Source organism: Embiotoca jacksoni, unplaced genomic scaffold (assembly GCF_022577435.1).
Source record: "Embiotoca jacksoni isolate LCO1_2020_lvr unplaced genomic scaffold, fEmbJac1.0.p SCAF_5, whole genome shotgun sequence".
Taxonomy (NCBI): Eukaryota; Metazoa; Chordata; class Actinopteri; family Embiotocidae; genus Embiotoca; species Embiotoca jacksoni.
In genome coordinates, this window is record NW_027185403.1 from 8,956,808 (window position 1) to 8,975,698 (window position 18,891).

The 18,891-nt window shown below is 39.2% G+C and overlaps 1 protein-coding gene across 7 annotated transcripts; it reads right to left on the reverse strand.

The window, feature by feature from the left end:
- Positions 1-171: 171 nt before the first annotated feature.
- stx3b (syntaxin 3b) lies at positions 172-16,937 on the reverse strand. Of its 7 annotated transcripts, XM_069171349.1 has the most exons (12): positions 16,559-16,937; positions 9,648-9,722; positions 9,419-9,518; positions 9,031-9,105; positions 8,803-8,873; positions 8,272-8,380; positions 8,104-8,177; positions 7,047-7,181; positions 6,230-6,340; positions 5,817-5,927; positions 1,432-1,523; positions 172-1,331 (listed from the first exon to the last, which is right to left on the reverse strand). In XM_069171349.1, exons 1-11 carry the CDS (start codon positions 16,586-16,588, stop codon positions 1,446-1,448), a joined length of 969 nt encoding a protein of 322 aa, XP_069027450.1. In that variant the 5' UTR covers positions 16,589-16,937; the 3' UTR covers positions 172-1,331; positions 1,432-1,445. The 7 variants fall into 7 exon arrangements, 5 of the variants coding, with proteins under 5 accessions (XP_069027450.1, XP_069027449.1, XP_069027445.1 ...); XM_069171344.1 differs by lacking the exons at positions 172-1,331; positions 1,432-1,523; positions 5,817-5,927 and adding exons at positions 2,011-3,739; positions 4,154-4,273; XR_011179339.1 differs by lacking the exons at positions 5,817-5,927; positions 6,230-6,340 and having other exon boundaries at positions 172-730; positions 1,294-1,523.
- Positions 16,938-18,891: the final 1,954 nt, after the last annotated feature.

Here is an 18,891-nt window from a genome sequence, read left to right on the forward strand (position 1 = left end):
TATATGTGTAAATATATATATATATATTAACAGTAAGAGTTATTTGTAGCCAAAGGATTTAGTATTTATGACACTTCTGCTTTATTTCAATGTAATTATCACAATAACATTTTATGTATCGTTTCAAATTGTGAACGTTATTTTATGTTGTGGATAAACACTTATTTTTGACATACTGTATTGTAAAAATACACCATTGCTTGTACATTTTATTTAAGTACACTGGTTTCAGGCGATGTGAGGTATATGTCTTTTCTGAGTTGATTCGTGTATTCAGATTTATTTATATGATGTATTATATTTAGACGTACGTCTTTCTACAAACGAGTGGCCTATCTTCTTCTTCCCCTTTTTCCGTACTTGTGTCGCACAACGAAGTATTCACACCCGGAGCAGAAAAGCGAGCGCACCCTTGCGTAGACCCCGCCCCCTCTCGTGCTGATGGGCGGTGAGGAAGAAAAGCTTCATGGGGGATGAAATGAGGTCAGGAAAGCGCTAGAGTCGTGCGGTCGCCATGCATCGGCTGTAGCTTTCACACGTAAGGGAAGAGGCTCGATGCCCTGAGAGTTTAGAAAGACACGAGGGGGTCCCTCCGTGGAAACAGACGATCAGCTGAGCCGAGGTGTCAAATCACCAGCACAAGAGGCAAAGCACACTTGGTACAATGCACGGCAATCTTTTATTACATAACAGGCTTCACCGAGTTGACAACACAGCCAGTGAGCGACTGCTACAGAGAAGACCATCGATACAAGCGTTTCAGCGACACAGACGCATACAGACAGATCACGCACAACAACAAAAAAATCACACACATCTTATTAAAATTATGACAACAAACAATCCAGAAAATACTACTTAATTGGATAGTTTTGATCAGATTAGTTAAAAAAAAAGCCTAAATAGCACGAAAAGAAGCTCATGTTCATGCATTTTTTTCATGCAAGTTTAAATGAAGCCTTGGAAATGATTTCCTGATAGTTACAATTTCTCTAAATTATACTGATCCCTCAGTGCACCAGCAGGAGGCGCTGGACTACAGTCGGCCAATAATGGCTAAATATGATCAAAAGTAACATGTTAAGCCATCTGGCTGAGAACAGGCAGATTGAGAAAAATCTACACATTTATGACACGTTTTCAAACACTTCATACAGCAAGAAAATAACTGAAATTCAAATACTTAATAGAAGGGAAAGTGCACGGGACAAATGTGGTTCCTTTTTTTTAAAAATACATCCATGATATTTTAAAATAATTCAAATAATTGTCAGGGTAAAAATAAGGGAGCACCTGAAGAGATGTTCCTTTTTCTCTGAGAAATCCTCCTCCTTAGAAACACCACACAAACACAAAAGAAAGGACGGTCTTTAAACATTTAGTGTGCAAGTGGCGAGTGTATAGTGTTAAAGGCTGATGCAGGTGTTTCACCTGTGTAAAACCTTTTATGAGAAGAAGCTGTACATGTAGGAGAACCCAACAATCCCAATGATGGCACAGCACAATGTAATCATCATCTTTTTCTGGAGATTTAATCAGAAAATACACAACGGTGAGAAAAACAGTCAGAGAAATTAAACACAAAACACAAAGCAACTAACACGGTGCAATTATTTCTGCTTATTGACACTAGTTTGAGGAAACGATTGAGCAAAGGAGAACAAAGGGTCACGCAGGTTAGGGTGGGTGGGGGTGGGGTATAGAGGGGGATATGTGTGTGTGTGTGTGTGTGTGTGTGTGTGTGTGTGTGTGTGTGTGTGTGTGTGTGAAGAGAGAGGAAAGGTGAAACGACTTACTTTTGCAAGTGTGCACCGGTCTTTAAAAGCTGTACTTTGCAACACAGTGGTTAGCGTGATGTATCAACAATCTGCTGACATGCAGACCGTCCCATAAAACACATTCACACAGCTTCTCAGCAACATGCAGTCATCAAAAAGTGTAAAAACATCAGTTACTTATTTACTTCCTCATAAAACAACAGCAGGACAGAAAACACAAGTCAACCAGACATTAAAAAACATAAAATCTTTAATTTCTCTTCAAATCAAAGGCACTTAACTTAAAACAGTGAACAACAGCTTCAGTTGTCTTCTTCCTCTCTTATTGCAGCCTACACTGATGGTTCAAGCTCAGTTAATAGAGTAGACTAGTGTGGCCAAAAGACCACGCTGGGTCTGTCTGGCTCTGGTTTAAAGAAAAACCTAAAACAAATAGGTTGCATTATACAGGTTATATAGGTTACATTAGGTGACTGAAATGGCTCATCTCTTGATGATTGGTTGAAATATTAAGTCTGATATGCACAGCTGGAATCTTCTGCTTTAATAACCCTGTTAACGCCACCGGGTGACGACCTGTGCACTGTGGTTCAGTAAAACCGTCAGTCTAACACATTCAAAGAAAAGGCCTGATGAAATGTTTATTAAGGGTGTTTCTAATATATTCTTCAACCCGTGCATACCAGTGACAGCAGACTAAATATTAGATGCACAGCCACCACAATGTTCATAAAATGTAATTGGCATATCTCTAAAGCTCTGTACACAAAAACGGAACATTAAAACCGTCATGAACAAAGGATGCATTGCTGGGTTGCATTTAATAAACTAGCAGCTGATTTATATGTTTACAGTAGAAATATTGGGAGGCCTAAAATACACCTGTTAATTCATCTCACTAACAAAAGAGCCACCAGCCAGGGACACCATACTGTTGGTTAGAGTGTGCAGTTGTGTGCGACTTCATCAAAACGTTGAATAAATACAAAACCACTAGTGTTACTATCAGCCTCAATACAAAATCTTCGGTATTAAACGTTTTTAAAGCATTTCAACATAGGAGATAATCATGTCTATATATGAAAAATAGGTTTGACAAGATTTTGGGAAGCCACAATTTCAGGTACTTCTCCCAGATACTGCAGTGTTTACAGAACTCTCCAAGCAAGTCATACATCTTTATCCCACCTGCCTGTCTTTTTTTTTTGAGAGAGAGAGAGAGTTCATGAAATGTGCTCTAATGACCATCTTTCACATTTTAAAATAACAAGCACTAGGGCTCCTTAAGTTGAAGGATCATGAGCGAGCATACACGCCAGTCCTCTTCAAGTTAAAGACCTAGGCTACATTCAGAACTACTAAACATATAACTCTATTATATACATGATAATTACAGACATTTTGAGTTTAATTACACGTTTGGAAATGTAAAAGTGCTGCAACTCCCCAAACCCAATAAAATCCCAGAGCAGTGAACGATCAGTGACGATCATGAAATGTGTCGGGGCTCATGAAGGAAAAATGATCAGGGAGGTGATGTGCTTCCATGAGGTTAAAACTTCCGAGGACAAATACGTCCATGTTAATTCTTTGGCACCAAATGTTGCACAAAGAATTGTGACATCGTGATCGGTTATTTTTCAATTCCCTTTTTCGACATTAGGTGTTGTACCTAATGTCGGCTTCAGTCTCATTTGCAGCAGAGCATCCTCAAACTGAGGTCAAATGCATCGCCCACACCTTCAGTTGTTTCTAAAGGACGGGTTGTAAATAATATGATATAAATATGGAGTGATCAGTATCCGTTTTTTCTTTCGTGGGGCATCTGATGGAGAACAGGGTGGAGAGAGTGATGAGATGATGGCAGCAAGGTACAGTCCTGCTACACTGTCTGGGTGAGGATGACAGTGAGGAGGATGAGACCAACCACAGCACAGACGGCACCGATAATTTATCATCCTCTACAGAGGGGGAGATACAGAGACACACAGGGAGAATAGTGTTAACGTCAGGGCTTCACGAGCGCTGCAAACCAAAACTCCAGCTGAAACGAAGTGTGACTAACTCACCACCAGCAAAGCTTTGTTTGTTCAACAGTAACCAGAGGATAGTGCAGCAGAATGGGAGAGAAACTTAACACACCCAAGAAATTCAAATACACACACCTCAAGTAGGCTCTCCATAGAAAGAAAAACACACAGAGAGAGAGAGAGAGAGAGAGAGAGAGAGAGAGAGAGAGAGAGAGAGAGAGAGAGAGAGAGACACACCCACACACACACACCCTGAAGGGAAGTGCAAACTCCTTTCCAAAGCATTCCTCGAACACCCACACCCATTATGGCGCTACAGCCGACATTTGCTCCAGTGTTACTCACCCTTAGCTCTCCCCTTACTCAAATAGCTCCTCAGCTTCACTTCAATCCCACTGACAACCCGATTATGAGAGCTAGTACTGCCAGCAAGACGAGCACAACCACCACTATTATCACCGTTTTCTGTTGGGAACAACCAAGTACATACAGTACCATCAGGTCCAATCTCAGCGGGAGACAACAGCAAGTCATTTACAGATAGGTGCAACAATGATGGTATCAACTAGTGAAGAATAGTAATAATACTAAAGTTTAGTACTAATAATAAAGTTTATCATTATTTATAATAAAGTTTATTATATTGTTATTATATTATATTGTAACAAGCACTAGTAATAACTAGAACTTGTTACAATACATGAAGTTTGTACTATTTTCTATCAGGTGAAATGTCAACAATGAACGTATCCGATATCGTGGATTATCTTTGTAGCTTGGTAACCACACAAACTCTTTGATAAACCAGTTTTCGCTTGTCACAACAGTGTGGACGTCATGTTTTTACACACATGCTGTAACAGCCAGAAACACAAACAAAAGCAAAGGCCAGTGCTGCAGTCATGAGATAAAGCTAAAGAAAGAGGACAGAGAGAAAAGAGTGAGGAAGCTGTCAGTGTGTGTGTGTGTGTGTATGTGTGTGTGTGTGTGTGTGTGTGTGTGTGTGTGTGTGTGTGTGTGTGTGTGTGTGTGTGTGTGTGTGTGTGTGTGTTTCAGCAGGTAGGAGGGTTGGGGATCATCACAGGTCAGGATCAAGGTGAAGATCGGGTTCTCGATGGTGGGGATGGTCTTCAAGAAGTCGAGCAGGTTTCCCAAAAGCATTCTTGTGTTAAAGAGGAACTCTAATAATTTCTAGAGAGACAGCTATGTGTTTAAAAAAAAAAAAGTGTGTAGTTTCAGGTACTGATGAAAACTATGAGCGAGTTTGACTGTCCGGTCCAAACACAGCACTGCAGAACAGAATTGTACAACTCTTTAAAAATACATAAAGTAATAATGTTATCATTTATTGCGACGATCACAACGTAAATAGCAGAAATCCTAAATTCACGTTACAAGGTAATCTAAAAGGAGTTTGGGCCTGCATGTATTCAACTGGCTAACACTGCTTCTTAACAAATTATACCTTATTGTGTTACACGAAGAGTTGAGCTTTTGTACTTCTCTACCAGATAACTCTTGGGTGTTTTTGTTTTGTTTTGTTTTGGTTTGTATTTTTTGCTGGGGCCCTATCCTCTTGCTGTGCAACATAAAGGTCCCACTCAAATGAATGAGACGGCAACATTTTCCATGCAGTGTTGTTCACTGTCCAAGTAAAGTTTAAAAGACACCTGTATGGGCCATTAGCTTCTGCTCAGCACTGTCTGGACGGGAGGAGACAGAGGACTTGATGTTCCAGGTACATGTTCACAGTAGTTTAGGGTCGCCTGAATAACACGGATTCTATAATCGTACTGTAACGTGCCGTCAGCCTTGTGAACTTGAATCCAACTCTGTTTTTGTCATGTGGTGTCAAATTTCCTCCACTTTATACTTCATTCTGTATCTCTCTCATCTTTTTTTTCTGCTGGTTAAAGAGTGTACTTCAATTTGAAAAGGAATAAAATAAATACATTTTCTGTTGCTTTTGGGAAACCGGGCCGTTGTTTTTGACTGTATCGTCACTCACACGGCGAGCCTCTTGCTGAAACTTTGCAGCTTTCTTAGTGTCTGCTACGGCCCGCTCGACAAATCCCACCGACTGGTCCATGTTGCTCTCAATCCTGTCAATCATCCCACCCTGACGTGAACCGTGTCAGAGGCAGCAAAAAGCAGCAAGAGCAAATAAGTGAAATAACAGAGAGAGAGAAAGAGAGAGAGAGGGAAAAAAAAAAAAAAGAGCAAGGCACAGAGAATGCAACAGTTGGTTGAGGATAGCAATGAGTGTGTTTGCGTGTTGGGCGAGGGAGGGTGATCTGCAGGCACACTGTGTGGTTTAAATGTGTCAAACAGAAAAATTGCAACACTGTTAAGAAACTAAACAGAAAAAAACAGGAAGAGGTCACAGGCAGACTGGTGTGATCGCTGGTAAAGTGACATTACCTTACGTGCTTTGGTCTGGTACTTTACGGCTTTTTTGGTCTGTTCCCTTGCTTCTATAATGTGGTCCTCTGATTTGGATACATTCTGCTCTATGTTGTCAACTATGTCACCCTGAAAAACATTAACAACATTCAGCGAGATAAAGAGTTAATGGTAAAACAAAGTACTGCAGACTGGTTAAAATGCTTCATTCATTAGACTTCAGATGTATTATTGGTTGTTTGACCAATACTTTGATGTTTGAATTTCATTTTGGAACTTAAAACTAGAAATAAGAACAAGAGTTTCCTGAGAAATCACACAACACAAACAGCAGAAGTGTGCAAGACATCGGGCCCTTACCTTAAACAAGGCTTTCCCTCAGACAGCATGGCGTAAGCAGCAAGAAATATGTGGTTATACTTAAGTATGAATTCACATGCAGGGGCTGACTGTTCAGCAAAGTGTGTTTGAGCTCTAGTGTGAAATCTGTTCCGATATAAATAACGATCTTACTAAATGCGTTCATGCTGGTTCCGTTAATGATGGGTAATGGGATGGAGGTGGCAGAAGCGAGTAAAGAGAGGTACAAGAAAGACATGGAGCTGGAAAAGAGGAAACAGAGACACATGCAGATTGACAGTCATACCACAGCGGTGACAGAGAGACAAATAATTGGGAGAAAAAGACAATTTAATACAGAACACAAAGCCATGGAGAAGATTTAAGGATGAATACAAAGAATGACTAAATGAATGAATGAATGAGATGAGAGGTTGTTAAATTGACTAATGGATGGATTAAATGACAGGCTGGTGGATGTAGCGGCTGTGCGTACCTGGCTCTCCACCAGCATGGCGATGTCTACAAACATATCGTGCAGCTCTTTGATGCTACTTTCCAGACGGACGATGTCTTTGTGTCTGGACTCAATCTCACTCAGGGCTTGTTTCGAGATCCCGGAGTCCACAATCTAAAGAGGGGAGGAGAGGTTTACTGTTACCACACAGGAGCAATACAAACACGGACATGAAAACACAAGAACCTCAGTCTCGGTGTTCAAATGAAGACCGGCCTTTGATCACATCTAATGTTTCTTTTTATTACTTCTAGTCAGCGTGATTAAGATTAGGCATTGAATCTTCCATTTAATCTCGATCGTTAAATCTAGTTGGAAAACAGAAGGAACTTATTTATTTATTTAAATACGTTATCCATTTAAATTATTTACATTATTGCCTTTCCTGAGTCTTGGTAATTTGATCAAATGTACAAGAATGTTTAAACATTAAATACACCCCCACTTAATATATACATTTTAGCATATTACCAAAACAAAAGGCATTGACATTAATACATTGACAATGCGAAATTACCAAAAGTGTATCTAAAAGGGCTCAAAATGTGCGCCAGAGAGCCTTCACAAACTTATGGGGCCCTGAACCCTCGCTGACTTACCGGTGATGCGCCTCAAAGTCTGCGAGTCCGTGAGTGTGCCAATTGGGATTGGGCCGAGATTTTCTGTCTCAAGGTCATGGTATAATTTTGCATTGCATAATTTATGTTTTTGCCATTTCAGCAATACTGAAAAAGCAAATGTTGCAAGGAACTCACTGTCACTATCCTCATTCATGTTTTAAGACATGAAAATGAAATGCAGCTACCTGAGAAAGCCTGAGATGCTGTCAGTTAAAACGCTGCTGTGTTGATGTTGTACCGTCTTGTTTAGTTCCTTTCCTTGGGTGTATACACGCAGGTTTCACTATGTTGCAGACTGGTAATTTGCAAATAGTTGCATTTAACCTTTGTTCTGAACTGGGCCTTAAAAATCGTGGAAATGCAAACATGCGCGCACACACACACACACACATACACACACACACATTCATTCTTACCCCTGCAGTAAACACTGCAGCATTGCCACTCTCCAACATCTCCTCCAGTTCTTCATCTGTCGTTGCTTTTCCAGCTGGAGAAGAAAGGGAAAAGAAAAAGGAATAATGACAAAGGGGACCGTGCGACCGTCACATGACTTAGTTGCTGTGTTTGCAGGTGTCACTCACTGATCTCTAGCTGTCTCTGAATACGTCCTTTACTCCTCTCCCTGAAGTCCACCTGAGCTTCATTATATTTCGTCATGACCTCCACAAACTTCCTGGACAGCACTGCATGCTGGGAGACAGAATAATAATAAATTAAGACACAAGCACACAAGTATTCTTCCGGGCAGAAACGTGAAGACAGAGACACGGCAGACAAATGTCGATGTACTTTTTATGTCAAAGAGGAACACATTTTTGCTAATGTTTTAAATAATTAGTAAAAATGCCAAAATCTGCTGTTGCAAATAGGTTTTAAAAACACCCTCTTCCCTATTTTCCCTCCTTTTCTTTACCTTAATCATGTTCTGACAGGAAGGTAATTAGAAATGATCAAGCTGATAAAGCCCATTGAATTTACATTTGAGATAATAACACAAGAAATAAGAAGTGATTAGACCTCCCACACCCTGTTTAAAACGCTTTTAATTATGAACGCAAGTGGAGGTTTGCTATAAAACAGCTTCATCCTAAGGTCCGATGTAAACTATTTACCTGTGATTTACGTATCCGCATGTCAGCCGACACCCTCTCCTGCTCCTCTGACTCCAGATTCCTCTCGATGGCTGCAAAGAAAAGTCCAAGTCATCGATTTATGATTCAACTGAACTACTTACACATCACATCACTGTTTAATTCTTCATTCAAACCTCACACCACACTCCAGTAAACATAAAAAATTATTCTGACAAAGCTGTGTGTGGTAGTAGGAGGCAGACTCACTTTTGAGTTTGTTTCTAGCATTGTTGGCCATTTTCTTTATGTCATTGGTGATCGCCTCCAAGTCATCCTGTGTTTCTAGGAAGCAAGAGACATGCAGTGACAGACAGAGTGAGACAGCTGCATTTAGTACAAATCAGCTTCTTTCATGATGTGTCATCATTCAAGACGACAAATCATTTGCTTCACAGAACAGTGCAGCTGCATTTACTGATCTACATTTAAAATCTTGTGTAAAGAAATATAAAGATATTTTATTTGGGGCAAAAATGCAACTTAATGCAGCTGATGGAGGAGAAGCATTAATTTGATCCTTAGAGACTCGCATCAGTTGAGGAAATTTAAAGACGAGAAAACAGAACAGGTGTGAGAAGAAAAGCTGGTGTCTTACTCTGATCTGATGTGGGAGCAGACAGGACAACAGAGTAAAGCTTTTTGACTTCAGCCACGTTCTCATCAATTTTATCAATACTGGTCCTGATGTCCTCAATCTGGAACAAACACACAAATAGATACATACACAAATGACAAAGATTAAGAACATCTATCCATGTGGGTTGTCCCAAATACAAGCGAAGAAGAAGCAGAGCTCCCACACACTAATGCACTGTAAAATTCACCTGAGAGAAGAACTCGTCCATGAAGGCTGCGTTGTCCACCGCAATCTCCACCTCTTCGTCATCTTGATCACACGTCTGTCAGAATAAAAAGCAAGTGTGAGAGTAGTGTTAGTAGATCCAGCTGGCCAGAAAGAATGTGTGAAGGGTATTACACGTTTCTCTGAAGCTCAAACGTGTCATCAGCACCTCAGGATTAAAAGGTTTGTTCAAATATGTTCACCCGGGTAAAAACAGAAACACAGACAGTTCTGTGCACATGTGGGGCAACTTATCCCACTCCTTATTTATCCTGTATTTTATTTTCTCTCCTGAAAAGCTGTGCTCTTCTTGTGTCACATTTGATATCTTAAAAAAAAAAAAAATGTAACAATTAAATTGACTCACTGTTGACAGGTGAATTTCCGTTTTGTTTTTTTCCCATGACATGTACACCGATAAATATGAAGAATAAATGCACTCAATGTAGGTAGCAATTACAGAGACGTCCTGTTAAACAAATCAACTCTGTTTAAAACTAACTCAAAGCCCTGCTTGGGTGTATACATCAAACTCGATGTACAAAATCACAAGGCTGCCGGCTGTATCTTTCTTTATATTTGCCGTATCGATCCTCTCAATGAATTTAAAACAAGAAAGAATTGTTGTGCTTCCCTGAAATGTTAAACTATTTTTGATTTTGTCTCATTTTTACAGAAAACTGATATTTTGTGCCACTGTTCTGTAATAACAATCAACTTTTCAAGCTTGCTTTATTACCAAACTGTAGCTCAGAAGGTTTTTCCTTGTCAGTTTGGAAAAACCACAAAACAGCATTAGATCTTGAATCATAATTAAACTCCATAATAATGAAATTGCTTCCTGGTTAGCAGCTCAGCATGATAAATCAGCCAGAAATACTGGTCTAACCCTAATCAGCCGACACCTAATAAATTTCAGGAGTAGCTTCCCTTTGCTGAAGTCAATAAAAATGTTAGAAGGGACAGTCTGTAAACACGAGGCAGCACTGGTGGTTCGTCACAAAGAGCTCCGCACTGCTGCTGAATATTTACATGAAAGGACTCCAGGAACTCAACCTGTTTCCTACGGACTTTAAAACTGACTTCAGAAACAACAACAACCAAGCTATAATGTATACAGACATCAAGGCCATGTCGTGACAGTCTTGGGTGAAGAAATATAACATGTAACTATATGTGAAAACGGACCAAAACTTCAGTTGTCTCCTCCCTTTGAAGTGTTTCTGCTTTTCCAGGTCAAATATGTTTTTCATTAGACACACTGATTTTATTTTCAGCCGACTAAAGTCTTTACGCCTACAGCAGCACGTTTGTGTTTGTAACATACAGTGTGACTGAGCCGGAGGTCTGGACTCCGCAGGTGTGCTCCCGGGTCAAAGTCAGGTCATGGAAAATGTTGGGCGTCACAGCTGTCGACTTCCCCGCTCTCTCATATCAGCTGACCCGGCCTCAATCGCTAAACTGCCGATCTCAATAAATATTACACTTAATTTAGGCTGCACTGGACAAGCTCTGCAATTACAGTTACACTTTAACTTGCTCATGGAGCTACACAGCTCCTTGGTTTGTCATTAAATGAGACAAGGCACTAAAAGAAACTGGGAGTTAAAGCTGAAGCAAGACTCTTTTTCCACTGCTCAACTCAAACTGTGCTCTCCTTTTTGGGGGGTTTCCATCAGGGAAGAGCTGTAGATAGGACCTGGTGCTTTTTTTTTGGTATCACGTCAGTTGAGAAATCCGCATAAGCTGAGCAGATGCTAAAAGGTGACACTGCTGCCAACTGATTGCACATCCTGTACAAACCTGCCGACGAAACGAACCTGCAAGCACGTTTGTTACACTGAAGATGACGTCACAGTGGAAATGATCAATTAATAGTGTTGATCATTTTTTTTTTTTTTTTTTTTTTTTTTTTTACCCGAAACCACCAAACATTTGAGTCTTCCACCTTCTGTCATTTGAGCTGCTTTTCTTTGCCGTATTTGTTCGTAAACATTATCTTTACTTTTAGAAAGTTTCACATTTTTCTGATATTTTACAAACATTTTCATCAATAATAAAAATAATCAATATCCGCACAGGGCATACACATTTACGGGCAAGCCCTCATCTGAAATTTTACTTGCAAATGCAGCCTTGACTTATTTGGTTCAAGCTGCTGTGACTAACAACAGCTGCTGCCTGGACGCGCACGGACACACTGCTTGTGCTTGAATCTCTCACAGGGCCTCTCAAACACGCCACTCTGTGCCGAACACATTATGCTCCCTCACACAGCATTTCTGCAGTACTGAGATAAGAACAAGCACTCACTTCCTTCCAGTGTCTCTCATTCAGCAAAAACAAGAGGAAAGAGGGCTGATGTGTGTAACAAACCAAACAACCAAAGGCCCCCCCCACACACACAAATACGCACACGCTCATAAAGGTTCTTGGTTTCTAAGTAGAAACAGTTTGATACTGACAGACACAGTCAGCAGGGGTGACTTTGTCCAAGTTATCAAGAAAACTTTTACGACGTTTCTAGTTAAAGTCACTTGCTCATCTCATGACTCAACTTGGAGATACCGATTACTGGCGGAAGACACAGAAGCACACCTTTGGATCACACTGCTATTCATAATACATTAACCTCATACTGTTTGTGGTCACTACAGAGTTCGGATGTAATGCGTCATGATTAGTTTTGACGTAATGTTTGAAATGCATGTGTGCCGAGTAAAAATAGATTAACATTACCCAGTATTTTGCCCACCCTTTCTTCATTTATTTATTTTTTAAATACACAATTAATTTGTGACAAATGAGATTTAATGGCCCTGTGAGCCACAAGGCTGTCTTGACAGAGTGAGCCATGCAGCAGAAAATTAAATTTTCTCTCCGTTTTTCAAACCGAAAACAACAAAACTGTAATAATCTCATCCTGAAGATTGTGTAATCATCAAAAATCTCAAAACGCACACTGGATGGCGTTTGGTCAACTGAACATCAAGATTAGAGAACAGCACATGCGCTGCACATGAATGATACATGTTAGTTTGGATGCCAGCTTGTTCCTTTTGTGCAAAACACTTAATTATGCTTATTCTGCAAACAAAGCGCCATATGTCATGTTGCATAATTCAGCTCGACAAGCCTAGAGAGATTTTTTACACTGAAGCACTTGTCATCAAACTGACGGTCTCTCGTTACGTGTTTCATCGGAGCACAAATCATTGGACTTTCTTTGTCGTACTGGCTTCTACGGACATTCGGATCAAATGTGCAACACACTAAGGGCATGAATAGAAAAGTAAAGCTCGAGAAGAAATACTGAGGTCATTATATCAGCCTCTATACTCAGTTATATACATACAGAATATATACAGTACATATACAGAATAACTCTGAAGGGACCTCTCTGACATATGATGTTGACAGTCATGTAAACACAATCCAGTTTATTCATGGCTCCTGTTGAACCCTCTCTGTAACTTATCTTTACCATGACTGTGTCATCTTTAAGCAAGCGGGAGGTGATACACTTTCAGACTTTGTCTCTGGGGATCATAAATGATGAAACTGAACACACACTGCTGCTGAACGACAACTAAGAAGGAGGAGGAGGTGGAAGAAGACTAAACTGAGCTGAGAAGGAAGTCTTAAAGAATAATACACAAATGGAGCTGCAAGAATTACAAGATCAAAAAATAATTAGCCGGAGTTTCAACAAGTTATTTGTGAAGATTTGTTGCCTTTCTTTTTATAATTCCAATAAACGGAAGGGGATCTAGCTAACACTTCAGTCAGTTTTAATAGCAAACAATCTGAGCACAAAGTAAAAGATATGGTTCAAAGGGGTGTTACTTAGTGGCTCCAATAATTATAGGCGTTTCGTGCCGAACAAACACAAATAAAGCAAACAACAAAATGACCTCCCATTCCCTTTGAAAGCCAGGTGTGCTGGCAGGAAAGCACATTTCTCTTTGAATTCTGATGAAAAGTAGGATTATAATAATGTTTTTATTTAAATCCATAATAATAATAATAATCTTTACACTTGTAATCTTTTAATTTTTATATCTTTTGCATGTTTGCTAATTGCTGCATGTCCCTGTGTGTAACGAGCAGGCACATATTACTATTTTAATAATGAAGCCTTAAAGTAAAATGCTGCTGCATTGACATGAGACCAGGTTATTGTTGGTCAATCGCACCATCGCTTCAAAATAGTATTGTGCCAACAATGCACCTGAATCCGCCCCATTTTAAGACCGAGGGGCGCTCAGTTGGGTGCAATTGGGAACATTTGTTATTCAAACAACATGGCGCTGGACGAGAAAATCGCAACTGCGTCGATCTGAAACTAGCAAAGACAAGTGTTGTGCTTTGCGCTGGGTGTGAGATAGATCCTGATATCTTTGGAGACATCTGAATACATAATCTTGATCTTTAAGGAAGTATGATGTTCACCGTTTTTTGACATTGTATAGACCAAAAAATGTTATCAATAAATTACTTAGATGAATTGACAATAAAAAATAACTTATCTTCAACTTGCCCTTTGCTAGAATTTCCCACAGGTTGCTTTAGAAAATGTGCTACTAGCCGTTATAGCAGCAGGACAGGGTCATATATACAGCAGCATGGTGCCAGAAGCCAATGTGCTCCCTCAGGCAAAGCTGAAATCTGACAAGGGATTTAAAAAAAAAAAAAAAAAACGTATGCCACAGAAGAACTCCGTGTTAGCGCTGTTACAATTTTACCAGTCACAGTGCTGAAATGTGAGCCAGGTGGGGAAGCAGAGTAACAGCAGCGGCCCACCAGCTCTGTAGTACAATGAGGGGGGAACACTGTACATACAAAACTGAAAGGAGTATGGCTTTGGCTGAAACTACATTTGAAACTAAGGAAATGGAACAGAAAGCTGCTGCCGTGTTGATGTCTACCTCAAAAACCAAATTGTCTAATGCACAGGTATCAACTTCTGCTCTTGGCATTGTTGTCTAAAGCGGTACGAGCAACAAAGTGTGTTAAACAGGAACATATTAACTATGATTAAGCGTTTCTTGTTGAGCACACTTCCCCAAATCGTCCAGGTGTATAAACTCATGTGATGTGATCATGCTGCTGGTGGCAAACATTAACATGAACATACGCCTCTGCACACAGACATACAAACAGCCCCGATGACTGCCAGCAATTAAAACATTAGAAAGGGAACTGGAGGAGGAAAATAAAGGCGGAGGAAGGAGGTGGAGAAGGCAGGAAGATAAGAAACTGAGCAGCCATGACACGGAAAAAGTAGTCAGGGTGGACGCAAGTTCAACTACAGAACAGTTACATACAAAGCAAAATATATCGCACTGTATGTGTCAAGTTCCCAAGAGTCTGCTACAGTATTTGAAGTTCCTTCACTGAAATGAAGACATGAATGTGTGACTTACAGATGGCTGAGGGGGGATAACGCAGTTCAGCAACTGTAAACACTGCAAATATTTGGCCACAAGTTTCAGGTAACAATAGTAACACATCCCATCTTCAGTGTCAATAGGATCAGGGCCTTTAGCCTCATGGGGAGCAAGACTATTTACCGTCGTTAATCCAATTCTGATTCATAGAAATAATAATGAAATCAGTGTTTGTGTTTCCAATGACTTCTCTGTTTAATTAGACTGTGAAGGCTAAATAATAATTAAAAAAAAAAAAAAAAAAAAAGGTAAATAAGATCAGGATTCAGTCCATTTTAAATGTAGATCGTGAGTCCATTTCACAACTTTCTACTTTGACCATAATCAGTATTTTACTAGATTGATGTTTGTATATATAATGGCAACTAAAAATGTAACTGATATATTTTAATTCATGATATTTCTTTTCCAAATCGTCAACTACTTTGATAATCGATTAACTGTTTTGAGTAATTTTATTAATGAATGGATGTAAATATTGACTGATTCCAGCTTCTTACATGTGAATATTTTCTGGTTCTTTAATCCTCCCTGATAATAAACCGAATATGTTTTGGTTGTGGACTGTTGGTCAGGACAGAACAAGACAATCAGGCTACATGTTGAATAGTGGTCGCCATTTTTCACCATTTTATTTTATTTGAAAGACCAAATCGAGAACATATATCAACAGATTAATTGGTATTGAAAATAATCGTTAGTTGCAGCCCTAATTGTGATTAATCACTTCTCAATCAAATTTCAGAAAACACCAAGATGTCTACCAGACGTCCAGACCAGAGAATTGTGACAGCATTTTGTTGGATAAAATATCTTCGAAAGATCAAGTGATCATAAAAATCCTTGCATTTTCTGTTGATGGACTAATAAAAATAACTTAAGCTTTAGCCGGCAACTACTCGCCTCATCAATGAAAATGAAAACGGAAGAAATCACCAGCTGTTATTTTTTCACCTGAGACTCACAAATGCTACGTCTGAGTAAGTTCAACAGTATTTGTCTATAATATGCAAGAATCACTGATATTTAGAGCACTTGCTTAAATCAATATTGTAAAGTGTAATTAATTCTGTATTGTTTTGCACAACATTTCAACACATCTCTGACACAACATCCAACTGGACTGCGTGTGAAGAAACAAAGTGATGTCTACATAAGAGTTACTTTTACCCAACATCTTTGCAGTGTCAATGAATTGATCACTTGAGTTATGTCATCACATGGTGCACTATTTGTTCTAATAGATAGCATGTTAGATGTCAAGTATTTATGATAAATGCTTAAAGTATAAGTAGTAGTAAAAGAAGAATGTTTTAATAGATATTAACCTTTCTCACTAAAATAAATGTGTTTACAGGCCAATTCGAGATTACAGAGAAACAACAGAAGAAGGAAAATAGACATAAAGAGTGAGGAAATTAAACATTTCCTGGACGTCACTTACCGCCTTAAGTTGCTCCAATCGGTCCTTCATTTTTCAGAAGTGTATGTTAACACTTTTTAAACCAAAGAAACGACCACGATATGATGTGAAATGGATGAAAAATGTGTCACAATCTCTGGATTCCACAGCCAGCTGGAAAGCTGAAACCCACGGCCAGTGAATGAAGAAAATGAAACTCTCCAAAAGTCCTGACAGAAGGGTCTGAGGAAACGACTTTTTTCTGAAAACAGCAGTCTTTCCGTCGCTTTTCCATACAATATGGCTGCTGGATTTAAAGCCAGGGTTTTGTTTTTTTTTTCTTGCTAAATCTCCTCGCTCAGGGGATTAAAACAACAGTTGTGTAGAGCCGTATAATCTGTCTCTCTCCGCTGGCCACCAGTAATCATTCTAAAACGCACTTTTCTGGCTCACGCATGCGCACCTGAATCCCTTGGGCCACTGGGATGAAGCCACGCCCTGAGCCACCTGCACCGATGATGCATTCAGGTGTTGTAGGAATAACAACTCTCCTGTTGTGCTGTCATAAAATAAATAATGATATGCTCGCACTCACAGGAAGCCAAATACTGAGTCAAAAATAAAAACGTTTCTATTCATGGCTTTTTCGTATGAGGTCATTTAATATATACAAAATCACAATTTTGACCTGATGATGGTGCTAGTCAAGTCAAAGAATCACCAATTTGATTGTAATTTATGCTGAGGAAAAAAAAAAAAAAAATTTTTAAATAAAATGAATGTCGTGACAACATTTCCAATAGTTGATGAAATGTTTCTCTCAAAACCACAAATGTGAGTATGATAATAGGACTAAATGGAAAGTCACTGAAGTCATTTGGGTTCATTGTCTGAGAACACGGAATGATCGCCACCCTATCCATCAAATTGATGTGAAGTGAAAATTTTGACCAGCAGGTGCCGCCAGTTAAAAAAAATGTCAAAAGATCACCATTAGGATCCACCATGAAAACAAATGTAAGCTACCAAATTTCAAAGCAAATTATGGAACTGTTGTCAGGACGTTTAATTAAAAGCCAAAGTTGAAAAAGCTCAAAGCGACACGTGAGCAAAAGTCACCAAATCAATAGGATTCATCCTTTGGGTACCATAAACATCTGAACCAGATTTCATTCAGTTGATCAAATATGCGTAGAGCTTATTCTCTCTGGACCAAAATCAGGGATCAACAAACCAACACGTGTCTTTAGAGCCACACTGTTAATATGATTAGAAACAGTAAATATAAATTCACAATGTGATAATGAAAGAAACAGTTAAAGTCTTTGAATGGCCCACCTTTCAGGTTTGCCTTTGCAGGAATGTACTTCAGTCATCAGTTTTTTTTAAGCTAATTTTGTTGCATCTGTCTCTAGAGTAATATCTGACAGATTTGTATTTGTATTTTGCAATTGAAATTGTTGAACAGAAAGCATGTGGGTCCAATTATTAATGGTTTAGTGAGTTTCTAGTCACCCCCAAGGTCATGACCCCAAAAAGAGAGGAAAACAGACTGTTTTCAGACAACTCCAAAGTGGAAATGAGTGAAATATATCTGCAACATAATAGGAAGGTTCACGACTACAGTGCATATTTAGAAATGTAATATCAACCTGCCGGGGGATTGTAAATGAAACTGAACCATTTTTATTTACAATTGACAGTCATACAAATTGCACAGCGCAAAATTTGTGCAAGCTGCAGAGGACCTTTACGTTCATTTGTGTTTATCACAAAGTCAAGTTAAATCAAATTGATATCATACGTGTTCTTTATTTAACAGTTGTTCACATTTAATTAACGTGCCACTGTTTGACAATGAAAATAGGTCGACAAAAGTATCTCACCACAGGGTCCATTAGTAGCTTTTGATCATTTCACACAGTCTTTCTCAGCAGGTGGAGTACGCAAAAGTGTAAAATGTTCAAATTTCCATTTCAGTGAGCACTTTAGTGTTCAGATTCAAAGTCCATCCTTGACCTTGTAAAGTGAAAATGACAAAATCATCTCACACTGGTTCACACTCAAGTGTCTTTTCATGAGCTTCCACCAGATAACATGATTTTCCTCGACTGGTAGTTACAAATGTGTGTAGAAAATATTCACTTTTTATCCAACAAAGAACAGCAACAGCTTTTGGCAGTGCACAATCTGTAATGTCAGTTAAACATTACAAATTTACAACAATACAAAAACTGCCCAAAGTTGTTTTGTTTTGTGTTGTTGTTTTTTAAACGGGGTCATCATACATTTTGGCAGTTATGTTTAAGTGTTTAAGCCACATTTTGTTTGCAGGCTGATAAATGTATTTTCCTGCACTTTACTGTAGCTTACAG

Bases quoted from the DNA above. Each gene is read 5' to 3' on its own strand.
- stx3b (XM_069171349.1), bottom strand. From the start codon at position 16,588: ATGAAGGACCGATTGGAGCAACTTAAGGCG. The intron at 8,178-8,271 runs GTGAGTGACACC...TTTCTTCTCCAG, and splicing joins TCAGAGACAGCTAGAGATCA to CTGGAAAAGCAACGACAGAT. The intron at 6,341-7,046 runs GTACGCACAGCC...AATGTTTTTCAG, and splicing joins CCATGCTGGTGGAGAGCCAG to GGTGACATAGTTGACAACAT.